This window comes from Sus scrofa, chromosome 15 (assembly GCF_054392235.1).
Source record: "Sus scrofa isolate SSC_HxYL_T2T_F1_AM1 chromosome 15, Sscrofa_HxYL_maternal_Yorkshire_Landrace_v2.0, whole genome shotgun sequence".
Taxonomy (NCBI): Eukaryota; Metazoa; Chordata; class Mammalia; order Artiodactyla; family Suidae; genus Sus; species Sus scrofa.
In genome coordinates this window covers 60,818,771-60,839,440 of record NC_139397.1, presented here as the reverse complement: position 1 = coordinate 60,839,440, position 20,670 = coordinate 60,818,771, and the positions used below count along the sequence as shown (strand labels likewise).

General features: G+C 36.0%; 2 protein-coding genes across 64 annotated transcripts in view; one reads left to right on the top strand and one right to left on the bottom strand.

Moving 5' to 3' along the window:
* Positions 1-20,670, bottom strand: part of CFAP96 (cilia and flagella associated protein 96) — a 487,170-nt gene that overhangs the window by 278,195 nt on the left and 188,305 nt on the right. The window lies entirely within an intron of this gene.
* SORBS2 (sorbin and SH3 domain containing 2) overlaps positions 1-20,670 on the top strand; it is a 324,236-nt gene that overhangs the window by 230,371 nt on the left and 73,195 nt on the right. For 24 of the 58 annotated variants that reach the window (NM_001444777.1, NM_001444776.1, NM_001444790.1 and 21 more), the window contains 4 exon segments: positions 335-427; positions 5,311-5,337; positions 5,654-5,709; positions 20,227-20,365. In NM_001444777.1, the coding sequence (NP_001431706.1) occupies positions 367-427; positions 5,311-5,337; positions 5,654-5,709; positions 20,227-20,365 (283 nt within the window). In that variant the 5' untranslated portion in view covers positions 335-366. 58 annotated transcript variants of the gene reach the window in all.

The following is a 20,670-nucleotide window of genomic DNA, read 5'->3' as shown; positions in this document are numbered from 1 at the left end:
CAAAACAAAATAAAATAAAATAAAACAAATGGTATAAACAAAGTTGAGTTCTATATTTGTGTGTTCTTTAAAGGAAAATTGTAAAATGTTAAGTATAAAGTCTGATTTTTTACTAAATCGCTGGCATCTATTTCCAAGACAGACCCCTGTTTTTTTCTTGTTTTGTTTGTTCTAGTTTGGGGTGAGTGTAAATTTTGCAGAAGTATCCCATGGTTACTAATTCTGACTATTCATCTTTCTCATGGATGTCTGCCACATTTCACTGAAAACGCATGATACTGCATGTGCTTTCTCCTTTGCTATGGCCTTTGCTATATCATTTTTTTGCTTCCAGATAGCGGTGGGTGTGCTCGCAAACGTGCCGCCATGTCTGTTACATTAACATCTGTGAAGAGAGTTCAAAGTTCTCCAAACCTATTGGCTACAGGTATAATATCACTAACTCACAGAATGTCACATTTGAATGGCTTTCTCTGACCTTTCTCTCTTTCCAGAATTATCCTGTTTGGATGATGAAAGTGGCTGTAAATACCTTTCTAATGCCCCACAAGTTCTTATTTTTCGTGTCTCAAGAATAGCTCCTATCTCTTATGACTGTTTTGTTCTAAAAATAAAGAAGTCAAAGGAAACTGATATCTTGTAGAAAACATTTTAAAAATCTAATTTAAAACAACAGTCATTTGCCAAAATGTGTTAAGTAACTGCAAGTGTTAATAAATATTGAAGTTTTTGTATCCCATGAACTAAAGTAACATCATATTTAATTAAGATAATTCATAGGTATTTGGGTTGTTTTTTTTCACCTGAAAACTATTGGGAGGTGGGGGGACAGAGGATTAGGAAGTGGGATTTGGCTGAAAACTGAATATTTATTGATTTGCTCCTTTGCTTAAGTTTGCAAATATGATAGAATATTAGTTTTGAAAGAAACCTTAAACATTCGTTCAATCTAATCAGCAAAGACCCTTCTAATATATATTTTTAAACATCTTGGTCCAATTAAGATTAATGCGTACCCACAAGTATAAATAAACTCTGGAAACTAACTGGGAGTGTGGTATTTCAGCATCCACTGATGTGAGCCTCTTTTAATCAGTGTCTGGTCTCTCTAGACTCTGAAATATACTCCTACCTTTTGATGACTGGTTGGCTGGTTGGGTAGTTGGTTTGATTGTTGGTTGGCTAGTTGGGGGTTCCTTGTTTTTTATCTATAATATTCATGGGATTTGCAGCAGAAGTGGGAAAGGGACGAAAAGTGTTTAATTCTAATTCTCATTGTATGTACTAGTGTCTTTTACACATATACATTTAGCAGTTTATTAAATATTCAGGATGCCCGTGGCTTTAAAGTCACTTCATCCTAAACTGCTTAGCTTTGTTGAGGAAAAAACAAGCTTCCACAGAGAGACTCCCACTACTGCCGACCACCTCCAATCCAGAAATAGAATTTTTTTTTTTTCCTGGCTGCACCAGCAGCATGTAAAGTTCAGGGCCAGGGATCAAACCCACAACACAGCAGTAACAAGAACCAGACAACTTCCATAACTGGATTTCAATGTCTAAGTTTAAATAACAGGTGGTCCCATAATGTATTATATTTTAAAAAAAATGTAAATCACATTGCAATGTATGTAGTTTAATCTCATTTTGGTTTGAAAAAAAGTTTTATATATGTATTGGTACATGTTTGTTTATGTGTACGTGGGCATGAAAAATGTTATGACTGTATTTACATTGGACACCTGAGGGAAATGGGAATGAAGAGAAAATAAGAAAATAAAGTCCAGGGACATCAGACAATTGGAATGCCTAAAACATCAATATCATTGCCATTTCAACCAAGTAAAATTCTAGCCCAGACTCAGATTTGGACCGTTAAGGCACCCACCAGGGAACGTGGCACTACTTCAATAATGCCAAATTGTTATTATTTATAAAAGTAATCATAGAATGAATAATATTGAACTAGAGACTACCTTTTTGGAGAGTCAACACTAGAATATTAGTAATTTCATATCATTCAACTTGATAGGAATATTTAATGCTTTAGAATCAAAATAATAGAAAAGATCTACTACTTTAAGAATATAAAATCTTAATAAAAGTATGTAGTGGCTCTGGACCATTTTTAATTTTATATCACTCATTATATCAAATAGGAGTAAGATTTCTAGAGAATAAGATCCCCTCAATTTTGGATTTAATTGTTCCATTAAAAATAGATCTTTCTGGAGTTCCCATCATGGCGCAGTGGTTAACGAATCCAACTGGGAACCATGAGGTTGTGGGTTCGGTCCCTGCCCTTGCTCAGTGGGTTAACGATCCAGCGTTGCTGTGAGCTGTGGTGTAGGTTGCAGACGCTGCTCCCCGAGTTGCTGTGGCTCTGGCGTAGGCCGGTGGCTACAGCTCCGATTGGACCCCTAGCCTGGGAACCTCCATATGCCGCGGGAGCGGCGCAATAAATAGCAAAAAGACAAAAAAAAAAAAAAAAAATAGATCTTTCTGTATTAATTAGACACGTAAGGTATGATCCCCTTTTCAAAGAAGTTTTAATAACATTTTGAAGAAAGAAATCAGTCTCTTTTCATGCCCATTCACATTATGTGGTAGTCTTCATAAAAAGCATCTATTTACAGAGTTTTTGTGAATCAAAAGATTAATAAACATTTATTGCTTTGGATATTGCTAAACTAGAACAGCTTTTAAATAAAAATTGGACTGCCTCCACAAAAGGTTCTAACCTTCCCTCTCCTTCCTCTCAGTTCAGAGAGTCAATAGGAGCTTACTAGTCACCAACTATTCGTCCACTAAATCAGTCCTTCTCTCTTGCTTTTACAAGAAGTAAAGTCCCAGTGGACAATTCATGATAAACCTAAACTAGCACCAAAACAATGACTACAGAGATAAAATAAGCTTTTTCCAAGTACATTTTATTTTACAAAAAACAGTTGGCAGCTAAGGTCACACTGATATGGGTGGTATGCTGCGGTGACCAGGAAATGGTGTCAATTCACAGGGTCATGCCAAAACCACCTGAGTGTTTTACATCTTTAGGAAAATTTGCCTATTTGTACCCCAAGTTTCCTTTCTTTAAAAATCAGAATGGGGAGTTCCCGCCATGGCTCAGTGGAAACGAACCTGACTAGCACCCATGAGGACCCAGGTTCGATCCCTGGCCTCGCTCAGTGGATTAGGGATCCAATATTGACATAAGCTGTGATGTAGGTTGTTGTGCCATAGGCCAGCAGCTATAGCTCTAATTTGACCCCTAGCCTGAGAACCTCCATATGCTGTGGGTCAGCCCTAAAAAGACCAAAAAAAAAAAAAAAAATTAGAATGTATTTGTCATTTTTCTACCTCTCTGAGAATAATCATTTTCCCAACTCATAAGGGTATGTCAGAATTCAATGAAATTCAGTAGGGGTAAATGAAGAAACTAAATGAAACAATTTACCACAAAAATTAATTCTCTATTCTCAAGCAAATAAATTAGACTATAAATAATAACTACAACTATTCATGCTGCTCCTCTTTTCATTGCCATTTCCCCAAATCCCCCAAATTTTTCCTTGTCCAATAACAGTATGTGGCACCCAGGTGCTTATTAAATCTCTCTCCTTGGGTGGCCTAAAGCAGAACTCTAATGATATTTCTGTATTGCTGCACTGTGTGTATTTTCATTACATTGAGTCCTCTTCATCACTGAAGTGATTAAGAATTTGTCATTTCTGCTGCCATCAAATCCTAGAAATAGAGTCCAGTAAATATTTCACGTATAACTCTTTAAAGTTATTATTATTATTTATTTATTTATTTATGTCTTTTTGCTATTTCTTGGGCCACTTCCACGGCATATGGAGGTTCCCAGGCTAGGGGTCCAATCGGAGCTGTTGATGACAGCCTACGCCAGAGCCACAGCAACGCGGGATCCGAGCCGCGTCTGCAACCTACACCACAGCTCACGGCAACGCCGGATCGTTAACCCACTGAGCAAGGCCAGGGACCGAACCCGCAACCTCATGGTTCCTAGTCGGATTCGTTGACCACTGCGCCGTGACGGGAATTCCTACTAAAGTTATTTTTACTTAACGGTACTCATTTTATTACTCTGGTTTTGAATTCACTGGAGTTAAAGCCTACCCTAAACTAGCAACTATCATAAAGAATGAAGATTTGTTAGTCTTCTCTAACTCACCTGAGCTGGAAACGTTCTAATGCTCTTGGTGCCAGTTCACATTTATTTTTCTTCTTTTGACTTGGAAAGACTCTTATTACTACAAATATTTTATCTAAAAGTCAAATCTTGGATTTCTCAACAAATTTTTATCACTTCACATTTATGTGTTTAGACTTAAAACTATTCCTTAAGCATTAGAAAGAAAACAGAGTCTAAAGACTTTTTATATGGAACTTTCAAGTTCTATTAGGCATTGAAATAACAGCAATTAATAATGGTTTCAGGGAACAGGTAGAAGAAACCCAAGACCTAGACAGAAGTTTAGGCTGAATGACCCTAAGATCCTTTCCAAAATTAAGACTTCATGATTCTAGGTGAAGCTGACTATGTGGTATAATAGAGCCAAGCAATACAAATTGCTTACCTAAAATTATGCATAGTTATAGGAGATTCTGGAGTGTATAATTCTAAATAAAACTGATAGGAAATATGTCATTAAGCCACTTCCCTTCTGCATTATCAAAAGTAGTTTATGAGTACTGAAATGCTTACTGCAAGACAATGGAATACATTGTAGCAGCTCTTTTATAATTGAATGTAAAATGACATTTAAATGGCAATGAGAGGAAAATTCAAAGTCTAAAGAATGATTTTAAAATGTCACATAATATGATAGTTGTATATATGCTTTCTTAAAGTAAAAAAAAAAAATGCAAACTACGAAATATTGATAGCATTGGAAACTAAGGACATGGTGGTTTGATTCAAAGCCGGGAGAAGCATTCATTGTTTACAAAACTTTTGATCCTTTAATTTAACATTTAGAATTTCAAATATCCAGCTTAGGCAATAATAAGATAAAATTAAATGATTGAAATATCACTGAGGGGGAAAATCATGTTTGATACATGTATTAACTATATATTACAGATATTTAATGAATTGCAGTCTGATCGAAGTAAAAATAACTGCACCAAAAAAAAGCTATTAGTATATTTAATGTACCCAGAGTTTTAGAATTGAGATTACATTTGCCCCTCAAAAAATGTATATGATTCTTTGCCAAATAATCTTTACTGGATTGTTCATTTCTTTATTCAGAGTATTAATTTCAACATTTCTTTTTCTTCTAGGGCGTGATTCTCAGTCCCCTGACTCAGGTACAAAAAAAACCTATTCTGAATAACCACTACATTTGTTGTGAGTTTTTTTTTTTCTTAAACACATGCATAGCCACATCCTTAACACGACAGTAAACTTAAGATGAAATATACAGTTATGTGTATTAAGTTTCTCAAAAGAAAACTTCAATTTAGGAAAATTGGAAATAAAAATAAATTTCACTTTAAAAGTGTTAAAAGTGAATGTAGATATTTTTGTATCCGATTTGTTTTCCCTTAATAAAAGCTTGGAGATGTTACAATGATCGAAATCAAGAGACACTGAATGGAGATGCTACATATTCCTCTCTTGCAGCAAAAGGTTTTAGAAGCGTTCGACCAAATCTACAAGAAAAAAAATCACCAACTCAGGTAACCCTTCATAATGTTATATACTGTGTTATTTTAAAGTATGGTTATTAGACCACTGGTCTAGAGCCTCTTTTCTAGTAACATGCATATTTTGATATGTTTTATTTTTAATATGTTTTTGCTTTTGTATTTGTGTTGCTTGCCAGATTTGTATTTACAACATGGAAGATAAGTCTTAAGTTCAAAATTGGTTTTTTGGTCTTGTTGGTTGGTTGGTTTGTTTTCTGATTCAGCTTATATAAGCAAGTCAGTTTCTGACATAATTTTTAGGATATTTTCTAATTCTTGAAAAACTGTCAGCTGATTATTAGCATTTCAAAGTTATGAGGTCAGCAGTACATTATTTATACAATAAATATGAGTTATGCAAGTACTCATTATATTAACTAAAGGAACTCTGTTAATTACTTCTTAGTTAAATTGTGTCACAGGCATGAAAAGTGTTACCAAAATGATGTGACTAGATACTAAACATAAATATATATATATATATATATATATATACCTCAAGGTCTAAAAATATTCCAAAAGAACATATGTTCACTTTTAACCTAATTTCTCAAAAGGTAGGCAGAAACAAAGTTTATAATGTTTGTATTCTTTACAAAATTATTTCCCCAAAGGGAAACTATTGGTAGTAAATTAAAACACATTCTAAACAAAACAAAAATGATCACTCAATCTTACCAGTGAAATGCATAGCCTAATAAGAAGGTATAATGTTGCTTTACTTTCTTTAAGGGTAGAGTTAACGCTGGTTTCTTTAATGATTAACTTTGACTCTCTCTCTGTTTTTCCTTCAACATTATTTCTTTCTCCGGATGCTTTTGGTAATCCAGGCACCCCCTTTACCACCCAGAAAAGAGAGCTTTTGTAGCTCCTTGGTAACCAATCACACAAAGGGTGACATTTTAGACCAATTAGTAACTAACACACAAATTCCCTCCTGTACAGAGCTCTTTACTAACAAAACACCTCTTCAGGGAACAATGTATTCTAATGATGACTCCAACCAGACGATTTTGTATTCTGAGGAATCTAACACAACTGTGTCATATACACAAAAAATCACTAATCCACTACCATCAGCTTCTGGCACAAATGCCCCAGCAAAGGCTGACATAAGTACCCCATTTCTACAAGAGGATTATATGCAAGATTCTCAAACTCGAAGAATTTCTACATTGAAACTAATCCATAGTCAGGATCCAGGAAGTAGCATCCCGTTTAATCCTCCACAGTTTTCCAAATCTGTTGAAGTACCATCATTTCTCAAAAGGTCCTGCTCACCACCCCCTAATCCAGCGCCTGAGATACACACAGCATCTCTTTCCATTCAGATAACTCCCCTTTCAGGACACGGTCCTGAAAGCCACAAACAGCCACCTGAGCTTTCTCCAGAGACTGCAAAGATACCTGTTCCGCCAGAGAGACAAAAATCTGCAGGTGCTGCGGCCTCTCAGCCCTCAGACTGCCAAGTGGTACCTTATACTTTCCCATCTCTTCTTTCAGCATGTTGAGACCCTAACTCCTTTGGTTTGGGCTTCTTATGTAACCCAATGAATGTTTTGTTAGTTTCCAATCAAGAAGGGAAAGGAGAAAGAAACCATCTTCCTATTGAAATCCCTACTGAATCTGTCCATAAGTTTCTAAGTATCCTTTAATTTTTAAAAATATCTACAGCTCTTTAATCTAGAAATAATGTTTTAAAAGTTTCTTCCTTCTCAGTCTTTGTTAGAAATCACTGATGATTGGTTATCACTTAAGACTGCAAAGTACTTTTAAGTTTTAAAGAAATACTTTTCATGCCAGATTTTTGAGTGCCTAGATTTTACCTTATTTACATGTGTAAAATCTCAAAATAATTATTCATTATAATTCACTTTGGCAAGAAAAAATGCAAGCAGAGTTTATTTTTGGTAGGTCAGTATTCATTTTCATTGAAATTTGATCAGTTTCTACCTTTTTTATCATTTCAGAAAGTACATAAATCAATCTTTAGTACTCAAATTGTTAAGAAGTAAATCTTTATTTCCTTATATGTAAAAAAATCGCATTGTGTCATTCCACTGACATTTGTTAATAGTTAGAAGAGAAATGTGTTCCTCTTCTTGGCTTTTCCACAAAATGTTGTAATGTTAAGAGCATAAGTTTTAAAGAAAAACTGTAGATTTCAATCCAACCTCTATCACTGGCTATGTGATGAGGCAACCATCCTAACTTCCCCGTGAGTCTGAATATTAATTAATCCTTCATTCATAAGTTGCAAAGACTAGGGAGATAGCAGAGGTAACTTACTCAGGACTGGCAGCCATTTATAAAAATATACTAACAACTGCTGCAGGAGTGGAAGCACCGAAAACACTAGTACCGAAGTAAATAATTTGTATAATACTATTTCCTCTAGCTGTGCTATTGAAGATCATTCAAGACCTATTCTTGAAGGTACATATTTTCAAACTTCATAGAAAATCTTCAACAGACATCTGACTGACGCCAACATCCTCTCCCTGCCCCCACCATAAAGCAGAACCTTAAACTTAGGTATTAAAAACAAGTGGGTGTTTTCATACCTTTACTAAGATATCTCCTTCATTAACTAATCATGATATTCAAAATTCACTCATTAGAGTAAATTCTTTGAATTAAGGTAATGTCAACTTTTACTCTCAAAAAAAATGAGAGTCATTGGTGGATTCTGAAGCTACTACTATTATAGTCAACAGAATCATTCTGGCAGCTTGTTGATATGAACTATGGTAGGGCAAGAAGGAGAACAGGCAACCCAGGCGGGTGGCTATGGCAACAACTTAAGTGAGAAATGGTGGTGGCTCCAAGCAGGGTGGAAGCAGTGGAGGTGGTAAGAAACTGCATTCTGAATGTATTTTGAAACTACAGTAAATAGGACTTCCTGACAGATTGCATGTGGGAGGTGAGAGAAAGAGAAGAGTCAAGACTGACTCCGAAGTTTTGCATCTTTGCAACAGGGAAGGATGGAATTTACCATCCTTCATCTACTGAGACTGGATAACCATGTATAGAGCAGGTGTGGGGAAAGATCAAAGGTTCCATCTGGGATATGATAAGTTTAAGGTGTCTATTAGACATACACATGGAGAGGTCCAGTATGCAGTTGGATACATGAGTCTGGAATTCAGGGGAAAGGTCTAGGTTGGAGATATTAGTCATAGGCTAATAGACGGTTTTGTAGCCGTAAGACTGAATGAAATGCAGGACATGAGTAGAGGAAAGAGGAAGCCCAAGGATTAAGCCCAGGTGCATTCCAACAGGAAGAGGAGGAACTAGCTTAGGAGATTAAAAGGAGGGTCCATGAAGGCAGGAGGAAATCCAGGAAAATATGGCCCCCTAAAAGACAAAGATATCAAGAAGAGATGGTTGACTGAACAAATGCTGCTGATAGGACATGTGTAAGATGAAATCTGCTAACCTACCACTGACTTGGAGGGAGGCGCGCTTTCTTGAAGTGAGCCTAAGAGACACTGGGAGCAAAGCAATTGGACAGTCAGTTCTTTAAGGGATTATTAATGTAAAACCTTTCATCTAGTTATTCCCCTTCCTTGAGCCTCAGTCCCTTCATCTATGGGGATAAGATGGGGATAATAATAGCTTTCATCTCAGACTGCTGCTGTGAGGTCTGAATAAGACATGGCACATAGGGAGCTATGCATAGTGTCTGCTACATAACAATCTCTCAATATGGAGTAGTCACTGTTATTTTTAAATAATATCCTTTTTCCAAACTACACATTTGACTCAGAAAAGGAATTATATTATTTTCCACAATACATTTTTTGGGTAGATAAAAACTTGTTTCCTCCAGCCAGCAGTTTGTTCCAAAATGACAGTGTGTAGTCTTGCATAACGCTTTGTCAAAAGGTGGCATAAAACTGCGGCAGATTTGACTTTTTTTTTTATTGTGTAAGAATATTGAACATGAGATCTTCCCACTTAACACATTTTAAAGTGTACAATACAATATCGTTTACTGTAGGCTCGATGTTGTACCACAGATCTCTGGAACATAATCACTTCAGCATCTTGCATAAATGGGACTGGATCTATTGAAGAACAACTCCCATTTCCCATCTCCCCTGCTCCTGGCAACCACCATTCTACTCTCTGCCTCCATAAGCTTAGCTATCTTAGATCTCTCACATATGTGGAATCATGCAACATTTACCCTCCGTGTCTGACTTATTTCACCTAGAATAATGTCCTTAAAGTTCATCCCTATTGTCTCATATAATAGGATTTCCTCTTTTTTAAGGCAGAATAATCTTCTATTGTATGTGTGTATGGATGGATGGATGGATAGGTAGAGAAAGAGAGAGAGCTATATCACATTTTCTTTATCCATTCATCCATTTATCAGTATCTAGACATGTTTTCACATCTTGCCTATTGTGATATACATTATTTTTAAGTCTCATTTTCCATGTAATGGTCTTTCACAATGGTGACCTTTTCATTTTAAATACTTACATTCCACATTCTTGCAAGAAGTTACATTAAGTGCCAAGAGCTGTCAGCTATACACCACGAATCAGCCAAGTATATGCTCTATTACAAAGAATTATCCTCCCTAGAAATTAGCAGTCCCAAGAAACAAAAGTGCCCTGCACTGAAAGGTGAAATGGAAACTTTAGTGTTCCAGAATTTTCATTTGTGTACTTTTGTTGTTTAAAATTATGGCCATTAGTATAAGAGGAAAACTGCAGCCTACCATTAGGAATCTTCATTTTCTCCATATTTGATACTTTAACATATTGTTTTAAAACTGCATATGTTTTAATTTACCTCCCAAATAGAGAGGACACAAAATGAGGTATGTCATCCTTCTGTCACTCTGTGAACACATATCCTGTTGCTAAAAATGTCACACTGTTCTCAGTGTCAGATAAGTGAAGGTCTAAACCAGAAGCTTTGAAAGACAACCTCTGCACCCTAGACATTTTCTCTGGTATTTTTTAGAACCGTGCCCTTTGCTTCAGGAGGATAAACTTGGCTCCTCTATTATGAAATAATATAATTGATCATACACAATGAATGGATATCAGTCGTGTGTGATGACAATGAATGGATATCAGTCGTGTGTGATGATAGAATACAGAGTATTATTGCTTCCATTAAAAATCCAGGATTCAGGAGTTCCTGCTATGGTGCAGTGGGTTAAGGAGCCGATGTTGTCTCTGCAGCAGACTGAGTTCGATCCCCAGCCCAGCACAGTGGGTTAAGGCTCTAGCACTGCTGTAGCTGTGGCTCCCTTTCTCTGTACTCAGCTCTACTCCAAGCCCAAAACTAACTGCTCTCTGTGCACGTCCAGTTTCTACATCTACTGAGTAAACAAATCGATGGCCTAGGGGTTTATAACTATAGATATGCTTTGTTTGGTTGCCACTAAGTTATTTTTACTTTGGCTGCTTTTAGGGGAAATATGCCCTTTCCCTTATACCAGTTTCCATCATTCTCTCTTATCTAACTACTTGCCTGATTTGCATATTCTGGATATACTCCTGGCTCGGGGTCAGCACTCAAGCTTGCAATGCCCACATCCAAACCACTCCAACTTTTCCTACTGCTAGAGCTCACCTTTTCTGAGTCCCTTCGCTCCCAAATTCCTCATGGAATGCAATCTATTTAGTGATCTCTTTCAGCCACAGGATCTCCTTAGCATTATGGGCTGAATTCTTTGGGACCAAGAGGCTCAATGCTATTCTGAATAACTAGGCATTCTCTCATAGAATATTAAATATGTTTAGGTTTAAGTGCTGTCCCTTTCCTTTGTAGAGACCAGACAACAGCAAATTTGTGTTTCTAGCTCCTCCCTCCTTTATAGCTCAACTAGTGGGGAAAAGTAAAAAGGGATGTAGGGAGTTCCCATCGTGATGCAGCAGAAACGAATCCAACTAGGAACCATGAGGTTGCGGGTTTGATCCCTGGCCTTGATCAGTGGGTTAAGGATCCGGCGTTTCCATTAGCTGTGGTATAGGTCGCAGACGTGGCTCGGATCCTGCATTGCTATGGCATGGTGTAGGCTGGCAGCTACAGCTCCAATCTGATCCCTAGCCTGGGAACTTCCATATGCCACAGGTGCAGCCCTAAAAATACAAAAAAGACCAAAAAAGGCAGGGGGGACTTAAACTCACAAAAAGTTGGCGACTCTTGATTTATATTCAAACACCTTCACCTTACATGGTTGTGAAAAAATGGAGACACAAAACAACTCTATGATTATTTTCTGCAGTCATCTATCTGCCACCAATTCAGTTGGGGGAAAAGAATGAACTTGTTTTAAATTAGTTTTCCCTACTTCAAAGTAGTCCAAATTGAGAAAAATACTTCCTCCCTTTTTTTCACACTTTCTATCCCACTCATCTCACATTCTCATCAGGTTAGCATGTATATTGTGGTTCTCTCTTTTCCCGTGTCTAAGAGGGCATTTCATTAACGTGGACATCAGGGTCAGCCCCAACTAGTCTAAGAAGGAATTTACACCTTTAAAACCCCAAGATATTTCAAAGCTTTTGTGTGGGTGACCAGTAGACTGTTGAACTTTTGAGTTTTATCTATGGACATTTAACTGTGGTGTGACTCAACACGAGGCATTTCTTCTGTGACTGACTCACACATACACATGAAAAGTTTGAGCATATCAGCCAGTGATAAGAGAAATTCAGAAAGTGAAACTCTGATCCTTCTCTTTTCTGTAGACAGAACTCTGTTTTCTGTAGACAACTTTCTTTAGAAGAACAAATGAATAAAGATCATTCCTGATACAAAGCTATACAAATTGAGCATATTCCCCATAAGAATGGTGGTTTTAGAGAGAATATGCTTTAGCTTTTGACATGTTTCAAGTCCAAAGGATATGGGCAAGATAATCCCTGAGGAGTACTGTCATTAAATTTTTCTTTCAATTTTAAAGAAACAAAAACTTCCTTTAAGTAGATTACTCAAATTCTTTTGAATGATTTATATTATTTAATAAAATGTTAAATTAACATAAGCAAAACTAAAGAAATTCATGTTATGTGGAAACCTCTTTAGTGAAACTGCATTGTTACGAGAAATTTCATTGACAGTATATAACCCAAGACTGCTCTATACTGAATTCCATTCAACTTGCAGCAAGATTCTAACCTATTAGGTTGTAATTCTTATAGTTTTATAATATTACAATTTCACTTCCACAAAACTCTGAAAATAGATTAAAATTTACTAATTAAAAGGATATTTTCCTATTAAAACATTTTAATTCATGGATAACTAACATATTAAGTTATGGATAACTTTAAAGTTTCTGTCAGTTAATTCTAGAAATCTTAAAACCATATGTAGTATCAAAGTATCACATTCAAAATTTGTGTCTTTAAACAACAACAACAAAATCTTATTAGATAAAAATAGAATAAGAAAATCTGTCCTTTTATCCAGAGTCGGAGTTTCTTAACGTGTTAGATTAAAGATGTGCTTTCAAGTATCCATAAACCCTTAAAGCTGATGCCAAAATTTTATGTATACATGGATTTGTGCATTTTTTTTTAAGAGAAGGATCATCAGTTCTCAGATTTTTAAGGTAACTGTGACCAATAGAGACCTTTTTATATAGTGGATTTTTAGAAATTCTTCCATTAAAAGTCAGAGGAGAGAAATTAAGTATAATGCATGCCATCAACAGTTGTGAAGATGAGGCTGGCCAAGAACCATTTAAATCTTTACCAAGCAAGATTTCTTTTTTTTTTTTTTTTTTTTTTTTTTTTTTTTTTTTTCTGCTTATTTATAATTTATTAATAATAAGTTAATTAATGCTGCCTAGAGAGTATAACTTCTTAGACTACAAATTGTGAGACACTATTTCCAAGAAAAATGACAATTGGTAATTTTTTACATGAATCCAGAGTATTACCACTATTTTTTTTTTTTTTTTTTTTTTTTTTCTTGAGAAAACATGCCTCCTTTATTTCTTTCATATATGGACAAAGATTCATATTCCACCACTCACATGCAATACTACATTAATAGCATACTAGATGGAGGGTCTTGCCTTATGATTTTTTTCATCAAATATTTTGTATCTTCACTTACTATCCTTGCAATTGATATTATTTTATTTTTTTTTTTTTTATTAAATTTTATTTTATTTTCCCACTGTACAGCAAGGGGGTCAGGTTATCCTTACATGTATACATTACAATTACAGTTTTTCCCCCCACCATTTCTTCTGTTGCAACATGAGTATCTAGACATAGTTCTCAATGCTATTCAGCGGGATCTCCTTGTAAATCTATTCTACGTTGTGACTGATAAGCCCAAGCTCCCGATCCCTCCCACTCCCTCCCCCTCCCATCAGGCAACCACAAGTCTCTTCTCCAAGTCCATGATTGATTTTCTTTTCTGAGGAGATGTTCATTTGTGCTGGATATTAGATTCCAGTTATAAGTGATGTCATATGGTATTTGTCTTTGTCTTTCTGGCTCATTTCACTCAGTATGAGATTCTCTAGTTCCATCCATGTTGCTGCAAATGGCATGATGTCATCCTTTTTAATGGCTGAGTAGTATTCCATCGTGTATATATACCACTTCTTCCGAATCCAATCCTCTGTCGATGGACATTTGGATTGTTTCCATGTCCTGGCTATTGTGAATAGTGCTGCAATGAACATGCGGGTGCATGTGTCTCTTTTAAGTAGAGCTTTGTCCGGATAGATGCCCAAGAGTGGGATTGCAGGGTCATATGGAAGTTCTATGTATAGATTTCTAAGGTATCTCCAAACTGTTCTCCATAGTGGCTGTACCAGTTTACATTCCCACCAACAGTGCAGGAGGGTTCCCTTTTCTCCACAGCCCCTCCAGCACTTGTTATTTGTGGATTTATTAATGATGGCCATTCTGACTGGTGTGAGGTGGTATCTCATGGTAGTTTTGATTTGCATTTCTCTTATAATCAGCGATGTTGAGCATTTTTTCATGTGTTTGTTGGCCATCTGTATATCTTCTTTGGAGAAATGTCTATTCAGGTCTTTTGCCCATTTTTCCATTGATTGATTGGTTTTTTTGCTGTTGAGTTGTATAAGTTGCTTGTATATTCTAGAGATTAAGCCCTTGTCAGTTGCATCATTTGAAACTATTTTCTCCCATTCTGTAAGTTGTCTTTTTGTTTTCTTTTGGGTTTCCTTTGCTGTGCAAAAGCTTTTCAGTTTGATGAGGTCCCATGGGTTTATTTTTGCTCTAGTTTCGATTGCTTTGGGAGACTGACCTGAGAAAATATTCATGATGTTGATGTCAGAGAGTGTTTTGCCTATGTTTTCTTCTAGGAGTTTGATGGTGTCCTGTCGTATATTTAAGTCTTTCAGCCATTTGGAGTTTATTTTTGTGCATGGTGTGAGGGTGTGTTCTAGTTTCATTGCTTTGCATACAGCTGTCCAGGTTTCCCAGCAATGCTTGCTGAATAGACTTTCCTTTTCCCATTTGATGTTCTTGCCTCCCTTGTCAAAGATTAATTGACCATAGGTGTCAGGGTTAATTTCCAGATTCTCTATTCTGTTCCATTGGTCTGTCTGTCTGTTTTGATACCAGTACCACACTGTTTTGATGACTGTGGCTTTGTAGTATTTCTTGAAGTCTGGGAGAGTTATGCCTCCTGCTTGGTTTTTGTTTCTCAGGATTGCCAAGCAAGATTTCTAAGCTTATACAGTTCCCTTTAATACATCCCCATCCTTACATTAATATCCTATAATAGTTTGGCTATCTATGTGACAACTGGCACCACACCAAACACTGAAAAAAAAAAAAAAAAAACCCTCTATTCTAGAGATAGGGGTATGAGGAGTAAGGAAAAAAAAAAAAAATTGGCTTCTGAGTTTCATTCACTCACATTGAGGTTGCTGCTTATTGTCATATTTCATCTGTGTGGCGAGACATCATGAAGGTTAGAACAAATAGTTACAGCATCTTTAATGGGCCATCCACTCTCTTCCTTTTATAGACTACCCCTCTGCCATGTTTAGCCTCTTGGGTTATATACCCTTGGAGGTACTAAACCTTTTCTTTCTCCTTCAGTTTCTTTCTCCTTTACCTAAGATTTAAAACCAACTATAGTTCTAACCAGCTAGGGTATACGCTAACATTATCAGTGGCTGTTTTTGTTTGTTTGTTTTTCCTTTTCATTTTCACGCGAGGGTTTCACTATACGCACTGCTAGGATTTTTAAAGTTCAGTTCCTTTGGTATTTTATAATGAAATCAAGAGAGATTCAATGAGCAGAAAGGAAAGAAAATTCCCTTTCCACTTACTTGTCTTTAATTTGATCAGTCTCTAGATCTCTAAGTCAGAAAAACATGAGGCACACTGGCTTATATTTGGGAGGTATTTTCCAAGATAGAGGCAGTAAGGAGAAATCCACTCTAAGATTTTTCTGGCAGAGGGAAAACTAATTCTTCCAACCAATGGATAACCTGATACTAATTTGCTCTCACAAGTACCAAAACTAAAATTTCTGATAAAAAAAAAAAATCCATTATGCCAATACCCTTAAGCTCCACCCAAAACTAAAACTGTGTGAAAATTGATCTTATTTCCAAAAAAACACTTACTGGATTCCATTTCTGCATGTTTTCATGCTTTTCCTCTACTGTACAGTTGGCACCTAATCCTTCTGAATGTATTTCTTTCAAGTGCTTGCAAATAAAACTGATGCTTTGCCTTCTTTGCCACATTGCAAAAGATGTTTTTATTAGTTGGATAATTTATATCTCTTCTCACTGTTTTTTCCTCAAACTCAGCTTGGAAACCAGAACTTAACTGCCAATGTGCTGGAGGTAAATGCTTCACAGACATACAGACAAACCCCACCAGAAGCCTCTTCTTCATGCCCTCTTTCTGTGGTACCTTTTAACTCAACCACTTTTTCACCAGCCTGTAGCTCTGGCCCAGCATCCACCACCTGCTGATTTGGGGCCTTCACACCTGCAAAGACCTCCAACCCTTTCACGTTGTTTTTTATAAAGTCATTCTCCTTGCTCCTCCTCCCCTTATCCATGGCAACACCACAGGCTTTCTCACTACAGATTTCTCCCAGGGCGAGCACTCCTCCTGCTCCTCCAGGGAGTCCTCCTCAGCAACCTCAGATGAGCTGCAGATAGCTGACTCTGACACCACTGACCGTTCTGAAACACCTTCCCCAACTTTGGGTCAGCAGTCTGCGGTGATAGATGGCACCACCTTAACCATCCCTGGTATCATGCATGTAATTATTCTTCCTTCCTTTGCTCCATCATTTTTTAAACAAATCTCCAAAGGCCCAAAGAATCAATTTCTTGTCTGCCATCTGATTTTGCTGCTGAGCATTTTTATTTGCACAGGTGTTGATTCCACCTAAACCAATTCTGTACAACCTGTTAGAGATATCCATTACAGTCATTCTCATAAGCCTGTTTTGGGCTGAAAAGGTCAATTATATTTCTTCACTTTAGAGGCCCTTATGTTTTACATTGTGTTGCTCTAGCTCATGAGTTATACAGTGATCTGCCTTATTAAGTTTTCTCAGAAATTTAGGTAGGTACACAAAATATGATGATGATTAGATTATAGAGAAAATCTAAAATGTTAACCCATTATAAAATCCTGGTAGATAATAGTTTATTTCAGAGATTCATTTGAATGTGCCCTATGTGAACAGTTCACATCTCCTTGTTTTTCACATTCATAATTACTCACTGAATGAAGTTAACTCTTCTTGCCCCCCCCTTCATTAACTGCTACATCTTTTGAACCCATATATCTGATAAGAGTTAAATGATGTAAATAATCTTAACTTACATAGCAGAAATTTAGTCCTATGATTTTTGGAATTATTTTCCTGAGACATTCCAGTAAATTTATGAATATTTACTGTTTTATATATCAATAATCTCTCTTCCATTTAGTGCAATATATACATATTTACCACCACATTTATATCATTTAAGTATGTCTATTTGACAAGCAGTCCTTAGTAAATGATTTATGAATGAGTTAAAGGGTTTCAAAAATTTATAGAGCCAATTTTCAATTGCATATAATGTTTAGATAATAACTTCAATTTAAAAGGTGCATAACTTCAGGCAAAATAAATGGAATTCCTTTTCTAAAATTGATTTAATAATGAAATCCTAAATATGCACTACCATAGAGAAAACTTTAGCTGGACTACATAATTTGTATGTTGTATTAAGGTCATAAATCTGAATTTTATGCATGGAGAAATATTTTGATTGTTGTACACCTATAAATGTAATAAAATTCATTAAGTATTTTAAGAAATTAAAAAATAAATACCTAAAAAATAATAGGAGACTTGAATTTTAAAAAAGCATATGTTTTTAAAGACGTTGCAATTACAAAACATAAAAGATACTTCTTAGAATATTTGCTAAATACTTAATAATACTTTGTGTGGGCTTCAGTATTCATTCCATGGCTGGGTATAAAACTTTTCATTGAAATGTTCCATTCAGAGACTAGCTACAGAAGCAACTTCATTTTCCATGGCTAACACCTTCCCTGCCACTAGTACCAGCAGGCATAAGCCTCGTCATGTTCTATTATACTTTCAATAGCTCTTTACGTCTAAAACCTTATGGAATGCCTTTACTCAAAAATACAAAGCAGTGATAATATATTATGTACTCACCTATTTAATTTACTGTTTCTAAGACTCCTTAGGAGCCTGAGAGGCATACATATAGTCTTGGGGAGCTAACTGTAACTGAACTTATTTTCAAGTAACAGTTTAAAATTGCACATACCTTTTCTGTGAGATGATTTTCCTAATAATTATTTCACTATAACAGTAAAGTATTTTCTAAAATTCTAATATTAGTATTTCATTAGTAAAATTCTAATTGATTTAACATGATGAAAGACTAACTCTATTTGCAACATTTTTTTTAACCCGTAACCAATGTTGTTGAAACCATCAAAATAGGAGTCATAGTAATGTGATGTTACATAGTAATATGATGGCTTTTAATAAGAAGAATTCTCCTGCCTTTAACATTAACTATATAACATATTATAGCAATAGTATTGAAATTATATTTACAAAGATCAACCAAACTGGATTTGAGCAAGGAGGCAAAAATATTCTCGAATAATTCATCAAAGATACATAAGTGCTCTGAAAAATTTGGGTAGATCTGTGCATTCCACTTATTAGAGTGGCCAGTGCTTTTCAGGGTTATTTATAATATAAGAGTGATTTCTATAACAGCTCAGAGAAGGACTTCATTATTAAGCACAATCATTATAATGAAGTGCTTACTGACCTTAGGATAGTTGTGGTATAGCTATAAAGTAATGAAATTAGATTAATTCTACATCATTTGAAAATAGCTGCTTTAAAGTGAAAAATCATTCAAGTATGAAATTAATTGACTACCTATGTTTCAGGCCTATACAACAGCAGTTTAATTTGTTTTAAAATAAGCAGATAAAGTTCACAAATGATGCTTCTTATATGCATGTGTGTGTGTAGTGTGTATTCTGTTTAAGGTACTTTAACTAAATGCTTTAACTAACATTTTACCTTTTTTCTGCACATTATGCAATCTCCACAAGGTTCTGTGCTGTGTTGTGGACAGACAGGCAGCTTAATAACAGTGAGCTCAACCTCTCTGAACTGAGCTGATTCAATTTATTTAGAATATGTATCTATTGAATATTTACTATGCTATTAGCACCAGCTTGCATGTTATAGAAAATATATATATATTTAGAAAGCAGATATATGACCATCTCTAACAAGAATCTTGAGATACCACTGGGGATATGAAAACACTCAAATATAAAGCAATCAAAACAATAAATTATTAAGAAACCAAAAAGAGACCTATAAAGAGCAAAATGAGATGAGACTTGGAAGAAGCCAGAGGTTTAAAATGTCTTTCTGATGCTCTGCCAGGTTGTTGATTCTTCCAGAATAGATTGCCTCATGATATATAAATCCAAACAACTGTCCACCTTATGTTAGTCACCTTGCCCCAGGAACACTGATTCACTAGAGGATTTACATCCCTGACCAAGTCTGGGAACCAGTCCCTTTCCTTCTGTTAAAGAATGTTCATTTCAAACCACACACACAGAGCACTGTGACAGTGTTCTAACTACTTAAGTCAGGACATAGACACAGATTCATCCTCCACATTTATTTTATACTGATTCCTACTGATCTCTTCGGACATCACTGTTGGCAGAATGGCATGCCCACTGGTCAGCTCTTCTACTCTCCAATCACCCCCTGTGCCCTTTGACATACAGAGAGTGATTTTCAGAAGTAAAGGAAGATAGAGAAGATACTGAAAAAAAAAAAAAATGCCCCATGCCCTTCTTGACATCAGTTTTCAAAGTAAATACTTGACAACTGATTACTGTCATGTGATTAGAAGCCTTTATTGTCATCTAAAGGAATTCATAGTGGACTGTGTGCTTTAACAGGATGTCTTTGCACTTTTCCCAGAGCCAGATAACAGTGAATGGAAACTCCGGAGGCACTGTGAGTCCAATGAGTTACTATCAAAGGCCGTTCTCCCCTTCTGCTTACTCGCTACCTGGCTCATTCAATTCAAGCATTATCATGCAGCATGGCCGGTCACTTGGTAAGTCATCTGATAGCCATGATTTATTTTCATGACAATTTCAATATAGCAGGTTTAAACCACATGAGAAAAATGTAAAGCATCAGAGTAATTTGGGAAAAGGAAGCAGAAACATTCAACACTCCACTATTTAATAACCTATTCTAGGATAGGAATTAAAGGCAGAGGAATTAACACTGGAGAAAATAGGCACCCAGCTATTCCAAGATGATGACTGAGTCTGGAGAAGGCTATTGGATATTTGGGGTGATGGGGAAGAAAGAAAAAGATGGCCAGTTAGGGAGAGAAGAGTTCATATCACCAGA